This window comes from Vanellus vanellus, assembly GCF_965231255.1.
Source record: "Vanellus vanellus genome assembly, chromosome: 1".
In the NCBI taxonomy this organism is placed as follows: Eukaryota; Metazoa; Chordata; class Aves; order Charadriiformes; family Charadriidae; genus Vanellus; species Vanellus vanellus.
Genome location: NC_138905.1, coordinates 101,058,449 through 101,078,552, shown reverse-complemented (window position 1 = coordinate 101,078,552; position 20,104 = coordinate 101,058,449). Strand labels below are relative to the sequence as shown.

The window sequence follows — 20,104 nt, the reverse complement described above, 5'->3', positions numbered from 1 at the left end:
TCAGGTTTAGATTCCAGCATGGCAAGTTGGGAAACCGAGTGGTTTCCGCTAGTGCCCAAAGCCTGACATCTGCGTGCCTGGCATCACATCTCGGGTGTTAAGAAGCACAAGAAGTGTCTCACACTGCGATTTAAACCACTCACTTTCAGTAGAATAGTCATGTCTACTCGCAACTGGGACCGACGTGCTGCAGAGCAACAGCTTAAGAGCTCACTATTGAGATGGGGGAGGACTCTCAAATGCCACCTTCCAGGCTCCTTTTTCCCCCAGAAAATGTGAATGCTCTCCTAAAGATACGTTCCTTTTTGCTTTCGTTTAAGGAATGGGCGCCTAAGGACCCTGTGCCAAATAGCAAGGCTCCTGCAGGATGGCAGCGCCTGGACCGAGGTCTTCTAGCTCAGACTTAGGTAAAATTGCATACCAAAGTCCCATTTCACAAGCTTCAGTCATCCTTTTAAACCATCCACTTATCCTTGGCTGCAGGACACCATCTCAGCGTAATTACCAGTGGCTGCCCACATGGTAGGACACCTCCCGGCTCCCAAGGCCGGGAGCAGAGCCTGCCAGATGGAAGCCAGAAATGGACCGCTCGTCACGGAACTCAAAAGAGCATCCTCTGTTAACGCAGGATGCAACCCTGACTCTTTTTAATGTTTGCTAGGCAAATCTCCCACCTGAACACCACTCAAGAACAGGGGTTCTGATTTGGACAGGGGGAGCAGGCCTTTGGGAAGTAAATGAGATGTGTGTACCTGACCGGGCCAGATGCTGATCTAGAGATTGATATGCACGCAAATCTGCCAGAACTCAAGCCAGGGTTAAAGTACCACCCACAGCAAATGGAAGGAATATCAAGACGTCCAGACGCTTTCTCCAGAGTCAGAGCTGGAAAAAAGACCACCTTTCCTTATGTATTTCATATAGGATGTTATGAGTATGAAATAACCTCGTAATTAACCCTCAGACAATTTCTCAGGTTGAACCAATGAAGTTTTGATAACATTTGGCACTTGGCAATAATACAGCCAGGTTAAGGTATTTAAGCATAAATATAAACAATAATGGAAAAAAAAAACCCAAAGGAAATAAATAAGTCGTTTAAAAATTAAGACTTGTTTCTGTTTAAACGAACACAATTAGGGTAGCTAACATAATGGCGAAAATCTTTTGTCAACTAACTCAAAGTCACTACAAACTTTATTTCTGTGTTCCTTTCTGAAGTTGAAATAGCATGTTACAATGACATTATAGTAAATATGGCCAGACAGGTAGTGAGGTATAGTCCTCTATTTTCCTTGCTTTTAAAGAAATAAAATACCTGTTACAGATCTCTTCTGTATAAAAATACTGCAAGTCTTTCTTTCTTCTCGTTTGCTGTATAGATCAAATATACAGCTTTTACATCCATGGGTTTTCCATGTTATTCAGTCACTTAATATTGAAATGGCTCTAGGTTTTAGTATCACTGGTTTTTACTTGGAAGGATTTTTTACATGATTTTTCTTTTGAAATTTACTATCTGCATTAACAGTCAGTCAAGAGCACCCACCCTTTAGGATTATCAGATAGAAAACAAGTTCACTCCTATTTTTAAGGCATTTATACTCAATATTTGAGTGTCTTAGTGGGTTATGTTTTCAAAGCTCTTGCAGAGAACTCCTTTAAATTCTGCTGTTTATCAGCCATCGCTTTTGCCCTGTGATGCAACTTTTCTCTTTTTTTCCTCTCCTGCGCAACATCATTTTGGTACCTTACACAGGAACAGGGCTGTTCTTTGTATGAGTTTCTAGAGCTTTGATACTGCTAACAATCTTCTTTTGAGGCCCCACGACTGTAACGCCGACTTTCTTCATGTCACTGGAAAAAAGAGAAGATGCACCGGGTGAGTGAGCATACTGTCTCTGTGTTTCCTAGGGCTGATGTGAGCAAAGAGAAATCAACTCGCTCATCTTATATTATATTGCTACGCTGGAGGAGCCTCCAGGTACGGCAATACTGCTGAAACACAAACTCTCGTATGAAAAATAGAGAGAGCCATTGTATGAAAACAGCGGGAGGCCGCAAAAAAAAAGAGTAAAAACTCATTTAGCCTTCTTGTGTTTGCTTACCTGGAAGAAAAACAATGAAATAGTGTTCTCCAGTGATAAAAACACACTGGGACTTAGGGGCAAGGTGTTTAATTCTGGGCCAGCTGCGATCTCTGAGCCTCTCTACTGTCTCCATCCCCCTACCAGCCTTATTGCTGTTCCTCAGCAGCGCGGACATCTCGCTATTCCGTGCTGAGCCCTCTGAACGGTCATCTTAACTCTGGTATCAGCATTGAGATTAACAGCTAGGTGGCCAAGCTTCCAGCATCCACCCTGTTTTTCACCTCTCGTTTCTCCAGGCCGTCCAGTCTCTTTGTTCCTTGTGCGACACAGAAGTGGTTTAACACTTGCGGAGGGCTCTAACACAGGCTCACAGGAAATTGGGCATTCCTAGAGGATTTCTGCACTGTCCCCAAAGGGCAATTGTTACAAAAAGCCATTAGCAGCCCTTTTTATAGTTGCAATAATACACTAATTAATGGCATTGACGTGCTTAATTGTCGGTACGGCAGCTGCTGCTTACTTCTTCATAACTTGTGGTGTATCCAGCTGGCCCAACGGGGAGTCGAGATTTCCTTTGACAGTAACTTCATAACTGTACTTGATGCCTCTTCAGGTGCAGAGAGAACATTACCCTACTCTTCCTCATCACAAGAACTAAGACAGATTGCATTTAAATGTAATAAACTTGAAAGTTGTAAACTTACAAGTTTAGCATGTTTAAATGTCAAAACTAGAGGCAGGAGGGAGTTCATCCCCTGAATAGTTACTACCATGTAGGAAGAATGCAGCTACATAGTGCTTGCTCTGTCTCACCTGGTTTGATGGAATATGGGATGGGCAATAAAGAAGAAGACTGGCACACGTGCCAGCTGTGGGGAAATCCCTATATAAAAGGCAGAATATAAAGAATCAACACAGAAACTCCTAAATTGTGAGTGAAAATAAGTCATGCTGGTGTACCAGATGACGCGCGGTGCCACTGCAACAAAGTTAGGAACTTCCTTGGCATCTATGGGACCGTGGCCTTCAAACAACCACCACAGCATCTAGGTTTCCTGCACGTGTATTACAACTACAACAATAATTTACATTTGTCTCTTTAAATGTAAGAATATTTTAGCTAAAAACTGGAAACTCCGTACAAACCCACTACTCTTATGCTTATGTTTAAACTTGTACCTCCAGCCACCAGCAGTGATTAAGAGCTGTAGTCAATTCAAACTTACTCTGTAGAAATCTTGGCTATTGTATCACAGGAACTGTACTCCACGCCCGTGAAAATGTCTTTGCACTGTCCGGTCCGAAAACCATTAAGCCAATCACCTGCCGTGCGGAAGGCTGAAATGTCAATGTTACTTTGGTCCAGGAGAAGATTTGATGGCCTGAAATGAAAAAGAATGTGATGAAAGTTAGGGAGCGGGGGGGGATACGTATGGATTTCTTTAATTTTTAGACTTAGCACTGACATCGGCAGGAGCTTCCTGGCTAGATGTGGCTTTTCTGTTCATCTGTGGAAGTTATCTGCTGCTGAGGCCACCACAGGTACTCATGCTGGCAGCTTTGAAGAATGCTGTGTAATCATCTTGCTTAAAAGCAACAGCTTCTCATGCCCACGTTTAAATCACTGAAGCATCGCCAATTCATAAAGTGTATTGTTACCTTACAATTTAATGTATGAAGCATTAGCAAAGAAAAGCCTAATTTAGATTATATTTATGTGATTCACCTGGTCCCAAACAACACACAAATGATGCACACTCGACTCCAAGTTGAGCATGTGGGTAGGATTTACCCATGTCAAATGCTCACAGTATTGCAGCCCACTGACAAATCCTAAATGCTACTATTAAGTTAGAAGCACAAATAATAAGACAGTAGTGGCTTTAAAAAAAATCGTATCAAGGCTAAAAATCAAATGTTAAGTGAATTTGTAAGGCAAATGTAACTGCACAAGACTTGCATTCTGCAGTGCACAGAAGCAGAAATGGGGAAATTTGTTATTAAATACACTTAGCCAACATAAAATGCAAGTGCCGTGTCCAGTTTAAAATTGATGCACACTCTAAGACTGAAACTTCTATAATGATATCATGCAACTAATTTAGAAGTAAGAACTGACTCCTCTCCCGCCTTTGAAATTAACTTGGTGTTCATAAAGGACACTGAACTGACATGATTTGCATCCAAGTTCTCTACTTAGAAAACAATGAAGAAACCAGTAAGAAACAAACAAAAGCAACACAATCAATCAAACAAAACATATGTCCACGCTTCTTTGTCCATTTAAACCTTTTTCCATCTGAATAAGTCTACCTATAAGCTATTGAGAAAAAAATACCCTTCTCAAAATAATGATGAAATATAATATTTTTCATCAAGAAGGAATATATTGCAGCTGACCCTGCACTTTTCATATTGCGAATGGCAAAGATGGCTGCTCCCATATTGATCCAGAAATTCTTTTCTGTCTGGTATGAATACTCTTGTTTTCATGGTCTTCTGAGCATACTGTAATTTCTTATTTGAAAGCATCAAGGCTAAAACTTTCTTACTGAACTGTCATTGCTGAAGAGTCATTAATTAGCTTTTTTCCTCTCCCATTTCAATTTTCATCAGGTCTCAGAGCAGCCACGTTCCTGATTAGGCACCTTTTGCCTCACTACCTTCCCTCTGGAGCCCAGCCAGGACAAGGAGCTGCTGCAAATGACCATGACCACTGGCACCAACCAAGGACCTCACATCCTGGGAGCAGCTGTAGATGGAAAGGAAAGCAACAGAAGACACCAGAAACCTGCTCTGGCCCCGAAACAGTAAAGAAGAGAAAGCACAGCATGGCCACACTGACACAAGGACTGAGCTAAGGACAGAAGATGCAGCACACTTCAGGTTCCTGTTCTCATGCTGAAACCAGATCTTAGTCACCTACGTGATAGACAGCTTTAAACGGCCTCCAGTTAAAGGCTCAGGCTAGATAATCAGGCCCAAAATATTTCTATTCAGTAGCTGTACAGCCCGCATCTCCCTGACTACTGTTTGTCCCATGAAGAGCCAATGCTTTTTATTTATAGTTTTCTGGGTGTAGCGTCTGGAATCCCAAGACATTTATTAAGAGTATTTATGAAGTGTTCTTAGTGATAAAACATGAAGATTTTTTTTTCCAGCCTAGTATGTCTTTTCAACTTAAATCTAATAAAATGAGGCCTGACTCAAGAATCGTTAATGAAAAAAAAAAAGTATAAACAAGTTGAAATAGAACAGGTCTCTAGGATTAGGAATTAGAGTGGCCCAAAAGAGCTTTTATGTTTATTACTTGGATCAAAGTATCATAAGGACAAAAAATATGACCTAATTTCAATGCAAGTGACCTCAGAATAACCAGCACTGTAAAGTATCATTTTTCTCCTTGTAGGATTCCAAACAAAAATTAGTTACTTTCCTCCTCAGAGAGGACATCTGGACAGTTTATCAACGAACAGGAATTTGTCTCACTGTGAAGAGTCTGTGATGTCTCCTCGCATGCACCAAGGGAAAGCTGGGCTTTCAGAGCATCTGCACACATCGGCGGTTTTTCTCCCCCTGACCCAGCCCCTAGACAGAAGGTCTGAACATGAAATTTATGGTCTGGGTGATGTGCGCCATGAGCTCACACTTTACTAGACAAATTAGATGGGTTGCAATCCATGCAGCTGTAAACGACGTCCTGCAGGGTTCCACCTGATCTTTTACAGCTTTTCATAAATCAGTACCTACTAGCTTCAGAAGAGAGTCATTAAAAAGAAATCATGGAAATTACATGTTTGCTCAGGGGAAGTGAAATAGAACATTTCCCTCTGTCTTTTCTTTTCTTCTTTCTCCCCACTCCTTTCTTTTGTTTTTTTTTTGAACTCGCTCTATGTTGTTGCTTCGACCAACTATGATATACCCCATTGTGTTATCTTTCAACAGTCATGGAAAGACTTTCTATACTGCTCATCCTGACTGTGTGTCTACCTGCAGAGTTGTATTTACTGACACGGGGTGCCCAGAAAAAAATCAGCAAGACTCGGGTTAGAGAGACAAATTTAACAGCGAGATACCAATTACAAAATGCCCTGTTGCTGAAAGCTTTCTCTGGATGTGCCCATTACGTTAACAGTTGGAATTAACCTTTGAGTCATCTGCAGTAGCAGGGAGAACAATAGTTTGTTATCATTAGCACAGATTTTTGTCACAACACTGTGAAAGTTTTGCTGCACTACATAGTAACGACAAAGACCACAGAAAACATCATTAGAACCCTTTCCAATATGGCATGGAAATCTCATCTGGTCAGCTGCTGCCTGGTGAGAAAGGGATACACTAACTTGTAAAATCCAAGAACAGAGACAAATAAAAGGAAAATGTCCTGCCGCTTCTTCTGCATGAGAGTGGTATTCTGCAAATACACAGAGGAGTTGTGCAGACACCATCCCGGACTGCATACTGCAGTAGCCTCTCTCTTTCCATCCCTTCCTCCAAACAACGCAACCAACCCTTCACTTTTTAAATCTGGACTTCCAAAGTCAGTTTCTTTTAAAAGGGAAAGCATTTAAAAAACATAAAGTAATTTCCTGTGGCAAATTTTAGGTAATTATAAGCTGATTTTGTAAAGTGAAATTGCTCCCTAGGAGGAAGCCAGGCTGGGTTTGAACAAAAATTCTATTCGCTTTGTGATTACGGCAAGCTGAAGCACATAATTCAGGTCTAACAAGAAGGGTATCTCCTATTTAAAAAAAAAAATAAAGAAAAAAAAAACCCAGCTGGTGTAGAAAGCAAATTTTAGTTTTATCTTCTACAGCAAGCAGAATCATAAGTATACAGGTGTATCAACAGGAGACTAGGAAATAAATGACACGCTGAGGACAAGTAGAGTCACTGTGTTTACTTGATTATCCCTGGACCTTAAAGAAAAGAATCTTTGGAGTTCCACCTCTTCACACCCATTTTTAAGGTACCCTAGGAAAAATCTGTAACTTGGTCCTAAAATACAATTCACCTCTTAGGGTGGCACATCTGCTTTTCCCAAGGGGCTTCATACACACTTGCACACTGTCAGAATAAGCAGGTTGTGACTGCTATTTGAAGTCAGAAGAGAGCTGGAGAAATGAAGAGGGATAATACAAATAACTAATGGGGAAAAGAGTGCAGGTGAGGCTGATGGCCTGCTGCAAAATGATACAGCTCTCTAAATGTCACCTCGGACCACTTATTTTCTAGCTCCATGTGGTCTGTTGGCAAAAAAAAAATCTTACCACAACTTCCTCTAGGAAAATGATCAAATAAAATTTCAACTGCCCCATAGGTCAGTCCCCCAATCTTGCCTGCTCCTTTACCTGCCCCACAGAACATGCTTTTCAAGGAGCTTTTATCTTTTCAGCATCCTGGTAGGGTAATAAATCATATGCCTGGGGGTACCGATGCTCTTCAATTTACTTTTTCCCCCCACCAAAACCACTGAAGGCAAAAAATACCAGCGCATTTCTGAAATAGTTTTCTTTTTCTCATAATACATCTTAAGCTGTGCTTTTAAGCCACAGAAGTAACGTCACATGGCCATTTCCTGGGATTCGTAGCTGGACCAGAGACAGACCCTTAATGACAACCAGTCATTATTGTTAGGACAGCCTACAGGCTCTTTTAAAGAGGGAGAGAAAAATGCCTCTGAGAGCTTTTAAAATGCTTTTCTGGCTCTTTGCACCTACCATTTGCTGTGTGCGACTTGCCCTTACGGCTCACATTTGGCCACACTATGAATTTATAGAGACTTTCGCCACAGCACTCGCGGCATCAGGCGACGGCTCCGTGCGGTTTCTTTTTCCAGCATTTCCAGCGCAGAATTACCACTAACGCTAATGAGGGCTTGACGTTGTAAACCCGGCACATTGAGCTGAGAACAGCAGAACAAAATCCCTCGGAATCACAGTACACAGCAAACGCTCGGGATCAGGCCACCCGCTGGTCTGGCTGCACTGCTATTTAAATTATACAGTACCTAACTGGGTCTGCTGTGAATTCTTGTCTGAGTTTCTCCAGCAGAGTCAAATTAGAGGCGCGAAAGCGCAAATAGATGTTTTACAGTCTCTGTTAACAGTGAACCCCGGCAACTTTTAACTTTGAAGGAGCAACGGTTGATTCGTGTCTGCCTCAGGCACCGTATTAATGACTGCTAGAAAAAGTCAGGTGAAAGTAGGGCTTTTCTGTCTCTAGCATGCAAACTAACTGCAGTCCCTAAAAAAACCTCCTCAGCCCAACTCCCGGATTCCCCACGCAACCCCAAACACGATTAGACAGACACCAAGGAGTATCGTTTACTGTAATCTTTTACTTTTCTTTGCGATTTGCAGTTAAGTTTCCCCCGTCTCTATAAACGCACTATTTTACGTTTAACAGACTTCAGAAAGAGGGCTAGCGTTGTAGGCTTACTTTACTTGAATTCTTTCAGAGCAAACAGTCCATTTTAGGACACGGATTATGTTGTTGCTGGTTTCTGAATGAGGCTAAAAATTCACATGTAGGCTTGCATTTGGCCAAACCCGGACCCTGTTGTTGCTGCCTGGACAACCACGAAGTGTAAGTCCCCTCTGAAATGCTTGAAATAAAAAGGAAAACTCTTTCCTTCAGTCCTCCAACATGAAAGTTTCCTACCAGGGAGAAGCAGACAAGCAATATTGTGGCAGGTCAGCATTATGTGTCAAGCATCTGAAACCTTCTGACCTGAACGGCAAAATAGGGAACTTTTCAACAAAACATTCAGCCAACACAAATAGTCACTTCATCGCAAATATTACTGTAAAAACAGGGCTTGAATTATGCCACATAATCAAGCGGCCTGAATTTTTTATTTGACCTCTTCGCTGCTCCTACTGAGTTTAATTTTCTCAAATACCCTACCAAGCTAGCATACTAGAGAGTTTCCACCAAATCAACAGATTTTAAGTGGAAACAAGCTTCGTGAGAAGCAAACTTCAAGTTTTAAACTGCAAATGATGCCTCTGGTCGTTCGAGAGCAAACGCAACGCTTGACACCACTGAGCGTGCCACAATGAGAGCCAACAAAACACATGTTTAGCAGTGAACGCTTGCAATCAACTACTCGCAAATCACAGGTAGGCCAAAAACTGCTCCCGGAAATTACACCAGTGAATAATTCCAACAACACATCAAATGCAAGAAAATCAGCATCGGGTTGTAAACAACTTGCTAACACATGAAAGAATGCATGAGGAATTCTTCATACACATTCTCAAACACTTTCCTATTTTCATCAGGAAGAGCAACTAATCCTGACCCCTTAAAATTCCTGGACTATATTAAAAGAATTTCAGCAATGCTTTTTCTGAAAATAAGGGGCTTTCTTGTTTTTCTAGCCTTAGCTATAACAAAAGTGGTAGAACTTGTATTTTAAACGGAGACCTTCTAACACATAAAAGTGATCTGAAACCAAATCTACCTCCAATGCTGCAGTACAATCCAGAAATAATGCTTTTTTTTTTTCAATACAGTTACACAGTGTCATGAATTATCAAAAAAAGATGTATTTGAGGGGATTAAGGAAAAATCCACATAACTGTTCATCGATGAATTTTATTTTTTTTTTTTTTATTCCTATAGTCAGACATGCTGCTTTCTCACCACACAATTGCAACTTGGAAATTAATGGAAGATGTGAAATATGTATAATAGTATGGGATATATAACCTCAGGCCTCTGAGTGGAGTTCCGAGGAGGCAACTACACATTTTGTAAACTTCAGTTCCAGAGTCTTCAATAAAACCTTAAGAGGTTTTGTCCATGTACCTTGATTGTCATTCATAAAAACAAAGAATAAGTTTTAGCTGCATATTCATTATTGTAGATCAAGAATACCTTGACTGAGCTTGATGAGGTACCTCATTCTGGAAAAAAGAAATTTGGGATTAAATTTTATTTAAGTTCTATGCACAGAAAAGGTGTATTGTTAGCATGCATAATAGTCTTAATTTTGAAATTAGCATGAATGTAATTTAAAATGTCTTTTTATTTTGGTAAGCAGCATTATTTCTTTAAAAATCTGGTTTGGTTTTCTTATTTTGAATCAGCTTTTCACTTTGTAAGTCTATTCAGAAATTGTACATTTTGCAACACGTAACATTTATCCAGAGCAGACTAGAGGACTGAAATGAATCCTTGCAACTACGAAATAAAACTTTGCGTCAGAAGCTCCTATACATAAGAACACAGAATCAGATTTTTAATACCTCGAAAGTGTCTTAAATCCAAGGACTAACTGGAGGAAAGCAGTTTGGCTGGATGATGCTACAAGCAGTGCTCGGAGAGCAGAGAGAGGAGTCTACAAAGAGCAGGAGAGCCAGCCTTGCCTCCCGTCTCTGTTTATGAAATCAAATGGCGTTACTGAGGCTTACTGCCCTTGCTGAACACGCTCTGTCTTTTCCATGTATTTCATACTAAAGGTAGCTCCATGCCAGAAGAAACAGATGCTGAATCCTATTAACAACTGCTGGTTAGCCTGTAACTAACACCTTCATCTTCAAAGATTTGGGGCCAACTTGCTAATTAATCCTCCTGTGAGGAAGGTAATTTAAATTTTCAGAGAGACAGAGAAGTTAGCTAAACAAAATAATCATTTTAAAGGTCCCAATAAGGCAGCTGCCTTTGAAATGGATTACGTTTTGACGTTTTCCAAAATAAAATGAGGACCAACAGATTTTGCAAAACATTTGACAGCTTCATTTCCAAATTGAAAACTGTCTCACAAATGTGTTTGAAACCACGCTACCCGCACCTTATTAATAAGTGGACAAAAATCACCAGATAATTTTACCAAACTCCCTGTAAGCCATAAGACCTGATAATGACTTTCCATGCTAGACACGAACTGAGAACAAAGATAGTGAACGATAAATGTCCCATTAAAATCTCCTTCCTCTGAGATCCTCCTCCCAATTTGCAATGCAAAAGAAGTAGCATTTTCTGTGAAGACCCAAAGAAATTAACAGAATTGTCAGCTGTTAACTCTGAGCAACTTGTAAAATAATGATTTTTTTTTTACAAGGAAGGCTATCAGCTGTTTATTTTCTGCATTCGATATATGAGTCAAATTATTGCAATTCTTGCACTTAGATATAGCTATTAATACAACTAGAAACACGGAAAAAATGGTTACAGACCACTTAATAAAGAAATATCCTGAATTCTCGGGTGGTTTTCTCCCCTTCTTTGCAATATAATTCTTTCCTCCTCTCCTAAATATGTGCTTGCAGTATGAAGCAGCAAATACTTGACACGGACTTTCATTTTACCGAAAGGTTATATGGAAACAAAAGCAAATACAGAAGCAGGTTGGTTTTTTGTATGGATTCCTTGTCAGTTTTGAAGTCAATCACAGACCGGCTAGCAGTTTGGAATTTCTAAAAATCACGTGCTGGAATTAGAAACATTTTTCATGTTTTTTTCCAAACGCTTTTTCTTGGCAAAGGCTGTGGATTAACTCAGCTATTCCTGTTTTATAGTGGGTTCATGAAGACTAAGTGCCTTTAGTCACACCTACATCACAGATGTGAACGTAGACAGCAACTATAGGAAAGCTGCCGCAATACTTGGAGTGCCTGAATCCCATATCACAACCCTTATACCTCAAGGTCACACCCTCCTCCGACAGCTTAATTCACTTTTGGACACAGAAATGCTTTAAATATATTTCTAATTATACATTGTATTTTAAATATATTTTTTCAAATGGCTGTGTGAGAGTAAGATTCGTATACACAAAATGATAATACACATTGTAACTCTAGACAGCCATCACATAAATATATCTAAAAAGATTAGAATTGGAAATATAAATAAGAAAAAAAACCCACAAATATAAATAAGTGGGGAAAAAAAGAAAACGGAAAATGAAATGTTATGAGTCCATTTAAGATTTGTAGTGTATACAAAGTATTCCCCGTTGCGTGACTCTTGGGTTACATTTTTTCCCCACACAAATGAAACCACTAACAAGCCCTTTCAGACCACAGCCTCACCAACTGGCTAGCAGGTGGGTGAAGTGATTCTGTCTCTCCTACTCAAGTTGAGAAAACTTTCCATCTGCTTTGGATCTGCATGAAATGTTCACAAATGTGAAGTAATACACAGTGGACTAAAAAATAATAAGCTCAAGAAGAAAAATAATGAACTTGATCAAAACTGGAAGAACTATGAACTCACTTCCACCCTAAAGATATCCAAACAACCTAAGGACTCTGTTATAAAAATGAACATCATGCTCTGAAAACAGGAAAGAACAGCAAGACATAAATCAAATACAAATATCATGAGGTTGCGCTTTAGAAAACTGCATGACTTGTATAACTTTGTGTGTAGTAAGTTCTGTTCCTACAGCCCTTTACAGAGCTAGATAACTCCACGCAGCCTAAAGGACATAAAACACCCACGTGTCCATAACCAGCGTAGGTCTTGTTAGCAAGAGCTCAAGGTGGCTACCTGATTAAAAAGGGAATTTTGACAGGTTAGAAAGAAATCAGCCATACTCTGTACTTAACAAGGAATAGGAAAGGAATTTTCATGTGAATTTGAGATGAAACAAAACACCAGGAAAGGTATTATGAACCATTTGCTGTGCTGAGGTGACAAAACCCTTTTGTCAATGTAAGGTTCACAAGCACGGAGAACGGTCTGTGAAGAGACGATCAATAAGGATAAAAACATCCCCTTGGGTATCAAGAAATTCTTAGATGCCATGGAGCGGCCGGAAGGGACAGAAAACTGAAAAGGAAGTACAGAATTGAAGGCTTTGACTCCTCTCCTGTATTCTTACGAGGTATTAGTGTCAAACGTGCCTGGGCTATGGCCTGCAATCAGATGCACAGTCAAGGACATCCTTCAGCTGAAGTCAGTTAACAGTGACGTACCGGGGGACAGGCATATCCCACGCACCTCCAACAACGTGCTTTTTGCATGGGAGACAACAGCGCTGTGACTATTTTAAACAAACACCAGCTCTAAAACCTGTAAGAAGAGACAGGCTTTGCATCTGCAACAGACGTCGTCAGGTTAAACGTTTTTCCTGAGCAAGTATATTCTGCACACCTACGAGCATATGGTGGGCATAAAGCTTTAGCGTTCTTCCAGTAGCAGCGCAGACACGGGTAAAAGAGAGCTGGGACCTCTGTAATTTAGATTAATTGCTTATTACGGGTATGGGGAGAGGTGCTGCGGGAGTACTACAGCATCAAATAACAACTGAGAGCGGCCATTTGAGCCGATGTAACCCCCCAGCCCTTGGCGCTGGGTCGCGGGGTGCTTTACCTCCGCAGCAGTGGCTGTCCCTCTCTGGCTGCTGACAGTACAAGGATACCGTCGGGGATCCGACAGCGGGTCTCCCCCTCGAGGAGCCGCCCTCCCTCACCACCCTTTCGCATCAGTTACATATTTCTGCACGTAAGGCTACAGCAAGAGCCAAACCTATTTTAAGTCTGGCTTCTCATTTTTCTCTGTCAGTCTGCGAGAAGGCGAGGGTGGATGGACCTCCAGAGCTCAGTCCCTGGCTGGGAGCAGTACCGCCTCCTGCTGCAGAAGGAGCCAGAAATGCCTCTCTGCAGGCCACAGAGAGGGTCTGGAGCCAAAACATGACAGTCGGGATTCCCAACTCCCCTATTCAGCAGATTGCTGCAGTATATCCCTATAAAATAATTAGTTGCACCAATCATTTGCCAAACAAGGGCAGTAAGATGTTTAGAAGAAATGTGCTCGACTGAAAAGATAGTGTTTAAACAGTTTGTTTGGGGTTTTTTTCCAAAAATTTGTTGGGTTTTTTTGTTTGTTTGTTTGGGTTTTTTTTTCCCTGTTACCTGGCACGTTAACAGAAATAATTGCTTTGGTAAGCATGTTGGTTTACTATATGTTAAATGCTCACCAATTAAATTACTGAAACACAATTACTGTTCAAGCAGTCTTCTCTCATGATGTATTTTTTAAAGGCAAAGCCCATTAGCATGGCTGCCTTCCTCCACCCATCTCTGCTTTCTTTTTCACGTCTCTGGCGTGGCAGTAGGAGGTAATTAAAACGGCCAGCCTCCAGCTCAGGATGCAACACAATGCCAGGGGCCAGGAAGAAGGAAGCGAGGTCCATGTCACCTGCACAGCCGGCCGCGGTGTCAGTGCGGCTCTTCCCGCTGCCTTTGCTCCGTTTCCCTTCTGTGCCTTCCCATTCGACTGCTGTGGCGAGAAGTGTGCTGAATTACAAGTAAAGGCCTGAAAGGAATGTTTTGCTGTGTTCCTTTTCGCAGCCTGCCTCCTGGCAGACTCTGGCCCACTAAAACTCTCTCCAAGACCTGGGTCTGACGCAGCAGCGTGCGCTTCTCCCTGACTCTGCCTGCTTTGCGCACAGAAGATTTCGCACGAGGATTCATGTTAAAGTAATTTTGCATCTTTTCAGATCACTTCAATAGGAGTATGACATTTTTTGCATCATATGAACCAATTCACTTAAACCCTACTTAACCAAAGCTCTTATTTCACCACCCCCGTTATGTCCTTAGGTGTCAACACACTCTTCAGCTACTCTCTCTCAATGAGATAATTCTTATCTCATCATAGTGATGTCCCAGAGTGTGTTGAATAGCCCGGATTATAAATGAATGTTTTAAATATAATTAGGAATATTGCACAGTTTGGAAGGGAATTCCTTGTTAAGGCATTGATCTAACAGGGAACGTAAGGGCATTTTTAAGTTTGTGAGTCCTACTGAAAGCAAAGCGATTAGTCATATGATTAAAGTTCACGTAACTTGTCAGAGCAGAGCATAAGAATGTAGGATATGTATTTGGACCCAACTCAGAAAGACACTTACGAACGTGGTTAGCTGTAACCTATGAAACGCTTGAGCACTTAAAACACCACAGAAGGTCAGAAGGAAGTTCACAAGATGGCCAAATCTGCCATCTGTGTTTTTCTCCCAAACCTCTGCTCAGTCTTACAATGAATGGGTTTGATAACCTTAGCATAAACAGCTTTTCACAATTTGAATAAATCATAGCATATAATTAATAAAAATAACAGTAACAACAACAACAACAACAACAAATAATAATAATAATAATAATAATAATAATAATAATAATAATAATAATAATAATAATAATAATAATAATAATAATTCCTTCTCCCAAAGGGACAGCCAGGAAGCTTTCCCTAGCCTTCAAGATTCCAAACAGCTATGGTTAAAAGTTGACGAAGAGGGTGAATAAAGTAAACAAATACTAATTATGGAAGATGAAGAAATCAAAGACATTTATTTATGTGCAATGTAAGATCTAATATGTCACCTTGCCGCCGCATTGGTGATTATTTTCAGACTGCTGGGATTACGGATCAGCTTATCCAGGATGCTGACAATCTGCTCAAACTTGGGTCTGTTGTTTCTGTCTTTCTGCCAACAGTCCAGCATCAGCTGATACAAGGCAGCTGGGCAGTCCATAGGAGGTGGCAAGCGGTACCCTTCATCAACGGCCTTAATCACCTGCACAAGGATAAAAGTTTTTGAAAACTTAAAGGCACTTAACTTGTTTTTATCAGTTCTGTGAACCACAGTAACATGGACATTCTGTGTTTAAACAAATCTGTTTATTCACTAATTGTCTTGTCGTGCAATGCCTCTGGTTTATCTGCAAAGTAAACCAGGCAGTAAATTAGGCATACAGAAAGGGGAGCGAAGATACAGTATGTGACTTTGAGGAAGGTGAGAGTCTAGAAAGGATCTCCAAAACTCACACTTGATTGAACTCAATCCATAAACAAAAGCTACAGTTAGTAAAGTGCTTACTTAACTACGCCAAACTTCAAAAGGTCTTGAACATCTCTCGTCTGACCACCCTTAGCAACACACGCTTTCCACACTCCCCAGTGGACAATGCACTCCGCAGAAAGCCAACCTACCCTCTTGCAAGACACCCTGAACTGAGAGATGGAAGGCCTTGTGGACGATCTCACAGGGCCAGAAAATATTTTTGAAACTTACCACAAGGATAACTAGACACTTCCTACTAGGCAGTACAGGCCCCATTCCTTTAGCATTTGTCTAGATAGATAAAATTTGTCTAGATTGTATATCATTTGTCTAGACTGACCAAAAAAAAAAAAAATTAGCCCAGAATTTATGCTGTTAGAAGCTTTTTAATACAACTTTTTCCTTGTTTGACATAAAGTAGTATAGAGAATGTCTGACTACATCTATGTTACTGACTTTTTTTAAATTTAGTATCAGTAACGATAGATACCAATCCCTTGGAAGATCTATTTGTGTTAGTGACTGTACTTTAGAAAATTTGGTTCATAAATAACTCCTGTGAAATAAATCTAGGATTAATAAGACAACAGAAAAAGAACCCAAAATAGATACAATAAAAATCTTATTTGGGGAAATGTTACGCTGCTTACAAAAATACTGGGAGAGATCCATTAATCATTTGGATTGCAGGGTTGGATAGTTCACTAATGTTGCAAAGAAGCCTGTATTGGAAGTCTTCTAATCAGATCACTCTCCTCTATTTTATCCATTGATTACTTCCAGAATTATTTTGGTTTCATTAAACTCTTAGTGGAAATACTTTGCTTCTCTTTTTCACTAGCTCCAAGAGCTTAGTCTGTGTATTTGACATTTACAGAAAACTTCTACAGAATATTATACAAGTGGAACCAAAGGGGATCAACAGAAATTTAGGAGGGTTTTCTAACAATAAGCTAAGGAATGTAGAAGGCAATGACCTCATTGCAGTGGAATTGTTTGAATCATCCTACAGAAAACCACCAGCACGATAAAATTCTCTAACATGTTCCCTCAAAGGTCCAAAATACCCTGCTGTAAAGATGCTGGCTTTTCATTAAGTTCGTTAGAACTTCTACTTGACTAGGAAGATTTGGCGATTTTAATTTCTACATCTTATTCAATGTCAATGTCAAAAACTCAGAGCCACCTGGTTTCATTATGCTTCGCTTCCTTCCACAGCTTGATCCTTTATTTGAGAACATAACTCAGATAACAATATACTCACATCCTGGTTGGACATCTCCCAGTATGGTCTTTCTCCATAAGACATCACCTCCCAGAGAACAATCCCATAGCTCCATGCATCACTGGCTGATGTGAACTTCCGATATGCAATGGCTTCTGGTGATGTCCATCGGATAGGAATCTTGCCCCCCTAGGAGCAAAACAAAGTAAATCACTCCATTTGACTGTAACACAATGAATATAATTTTGCATGATTGATAATATTTTATCTCTGAGATTATCAGTTATCATTATATTGGTGTAAGAAACAGTATAAGCTGGAAAATGCTATTGCCATGTGTCATGAAAGCATCTTGTGCACTATACAGAGTAAAATACATTAGAGTAAAAAAATCTACTGAACCTACAGATATATAGTATAGTATAAATACTGTATGCATGTACATGTATACACATACATGCACACATATATATTTATGTGTAGCATAATATGCACAGATCATAAATGGTAAGCTAAGTATGGTTGATTTTCAGTTATAAAATGTTTGGAAACTGGCAAGACAGTCATATAGCATTAAGGATGAAAAAGCTAGTACGAGCTCCTTGCTTACATGCTAGATCTCTTTGCACAGCACAAGAAGGCTGGATTTGGCTATCTGTAAGGTATTTCACTTGAATTCCCTGTTGGTGTGGAACCTGCATGGTTTCACAATGTTATCATCCAATGTTTTCTAGGACATTTAAGGAAAATGAGGGGCCACAATATTGCTCTGTTTCATTAACACCAAGCCTCCAATTGCATAAGGCAGTGACCATGACCATATGCACAAATTTCCCATTCCAAAGCCATCAGAGACGGTCACAGAAAGACAAATTCAGATGGTGTCATCTGTGCAGAGGTGAGAATGCAAAAATGTCATCTGGGGAAATGGTTTTAAACATCTTTTGCAGTCACAAGAAAAGCAAGCCATCGTGAAATGATGTAAACTTGAAAAGAATTAAAGCTACTATTACAATTAATATCGCAGTAAGGGGAACATCTATCTCTGATTATGGCCACCACTTGGTGCCATAGGTCAAATTAGTAAAATGCACACAAGCAGCCTCAGGATGAGTTTCTTCAAGACAAGATTTAGAGGAAACTGACAATTTCCAATGGTGCCAGCTTTAACAGAGGTTTTTATGACTCCAATTTCTGAGTCACACATGAGAAGACAAAGTTCTAAAAGATAGCGGTGCAAGACTTGTTACTTAAGGTAACTCTGGAGTGAATATATTTGAATACAGAAAACTGTGAGAGTTTAAAGTTGTTTCCAGTTCCAGGGATGCAGAACATGTACGGGGATATACTCTGAAGATTTCCCAGTAGACTAGCTATTTAAGGTACCTCTGCAACCCCCGTTATATGAAAGTCATACACCTATCCTCACATTAACCTGCGTGGGAAGGGAGTGCTCTTACTTGCACTGAATAATCAGCAAGAAACAAAATGTAAAGATATTCATGCTTTGCCTACACCTCCATAACGTGTACCTGCACTGAGGGTAGCCATAAGCTCACCAGCTTTAGATTAACTGGCTTGAAATGCATAGAAATGCAGATGTTAGTGTTAATTAGAAACCTAAATACAGCCTAAATACACTGGAGCCTAAGTATCTGCAATTTCATGGCTAATATTGCACAAATTAGATTAAATATAAGCAATGCAGCCAGGCCTGACTCAAGCTACAACTTAGACCTCCAAAATGCCACTAGATATGTCTTAGAGGCTTGGCAAAGGTCAAAGAGGGAATCTATCTTGGTATACAGCTTTTACGGATCCCATCCTATTTAGCAGACTCCCTACCTTAACCAAAAGACAAACTTTCATCTCACACATAACCCTTAAAACTAGGTAAATTTCCACATTACTTGTAGACCAACAAATAGGATAGAGCAAATAAATAGCAGTATTTGAATCCACTGTTTCATCACAGAAGTCAGACTGGAAGGCCTGATGTGTCTCTCTTTCAAGCTTGGAAATATATATGGTGATGTTCTTTAGTCACAAAAAGTATATTGTATTTTCTATCCATTATAAGTTTATTCACAATTCCCAGTGCTACTCCACAACAGTACTGAGAATGTAAAAATGATATCGTTTTTCTCATACGCTATTGAGAAGCAATAGTATACTCACTTTACAAATGTCCAGGGTCCCTCAGTGAGTCCAAGACACAGCCAAGAAACAAGGAAAGCTCTCCTGTGTCCTAGTGTTTTCACAACAAATCCACTTAAACTTTTAGATGTGGGGCTGATAAAGAAATCAATCCCACTTGTTCAACCTTTTTTCTACGCATACTAGTAGAGCGAACTTTGATTTCCAATAAAGAATGTCAGTGCTGGGGGAAAGCCATATCCTAAATTTACACAAACAAAAACCCACCGCCATGAACAGAGAGAGCTTCCAAATCAAACATCTCCTGCTCGTCCCACAGGCTCAGAAGTCTCCCGCAAATCGGAGCAGACTTACAGAGCAGCTGCAAGGCCAAGGTGCCCGGGCGCTGCCTGCACTGAGGAGTGGGTGGGGGTAAGCCTGGGCTGCACCCTGAGGGCACCAGTTCCCCCAGCGCAGACCTGCCCACCGGGGTACTCACTCACCCCAGCCCACCTCAACTGCCATGACAAAACTGCCTCTCTGCTACACCTGAGATGTAAACTGCAAAGGACTTCTACAGATCAAACCCAACCCCAGGGTTCACATCTGGAAAGGAACGTGTAGCTCGTGGGGCTGCTGGAGTCCAGGCACAAGGGGCAACCACCATGCCCCACAGCTGGAGGGGTCTTCTGAGCTCCACGTCCCTGCCCACGCGTGAGCACGTCCAGCAGCGACCACTCCAGACCAACACTGGTGACTAAATGTTTCTAATTCCTGGCCAGGTGGAGATGTAAAAGAGGGAACTCCTGATCCTTGCTGCTTCTGACGGTAGCGCTGCCACCTCAG

The 20,104-nt window shown here is 40.7% G+C and overlaps 1 protein-coding gene across 1 annotated transcript in view; it reads right to left on the bottom strand.

Moving 5' to 3' along the window:
- Window positions 1–1,751: 1,751 nt before the first annotated feature.
- EPHA3 (EPH receptor A3) overlaps window positions 1,752–20,104 on the bottom strand; it is a gene marked incomplete at its 3' end in the record, with an annotated part of 231,892 nt that continues 213,539 nt past the window's right edge. Inside the window, exons 14-17 of the mRNA XM_082495386.1 lie at window positions 17,162–17,311; window positions 15,437–15,630; window positions 3,317–3,472; window positions 1,752–1,857 (exon numbers count right to left, since the gene is read on the bottom strand). Coding sequence (XP_082351512.1) covers window positions 1,752–1,857; window positions 3,317–3,472; window positions 15,437–15,630; window positions 17,162–17,311 — 606 coding nt within the window. The remainder of the gene's footprint in view (window positions 1,858–3,316; window positions 3,473–15,436; window positions 15,631–17,161; window positions 17,312–20,104) is intronic.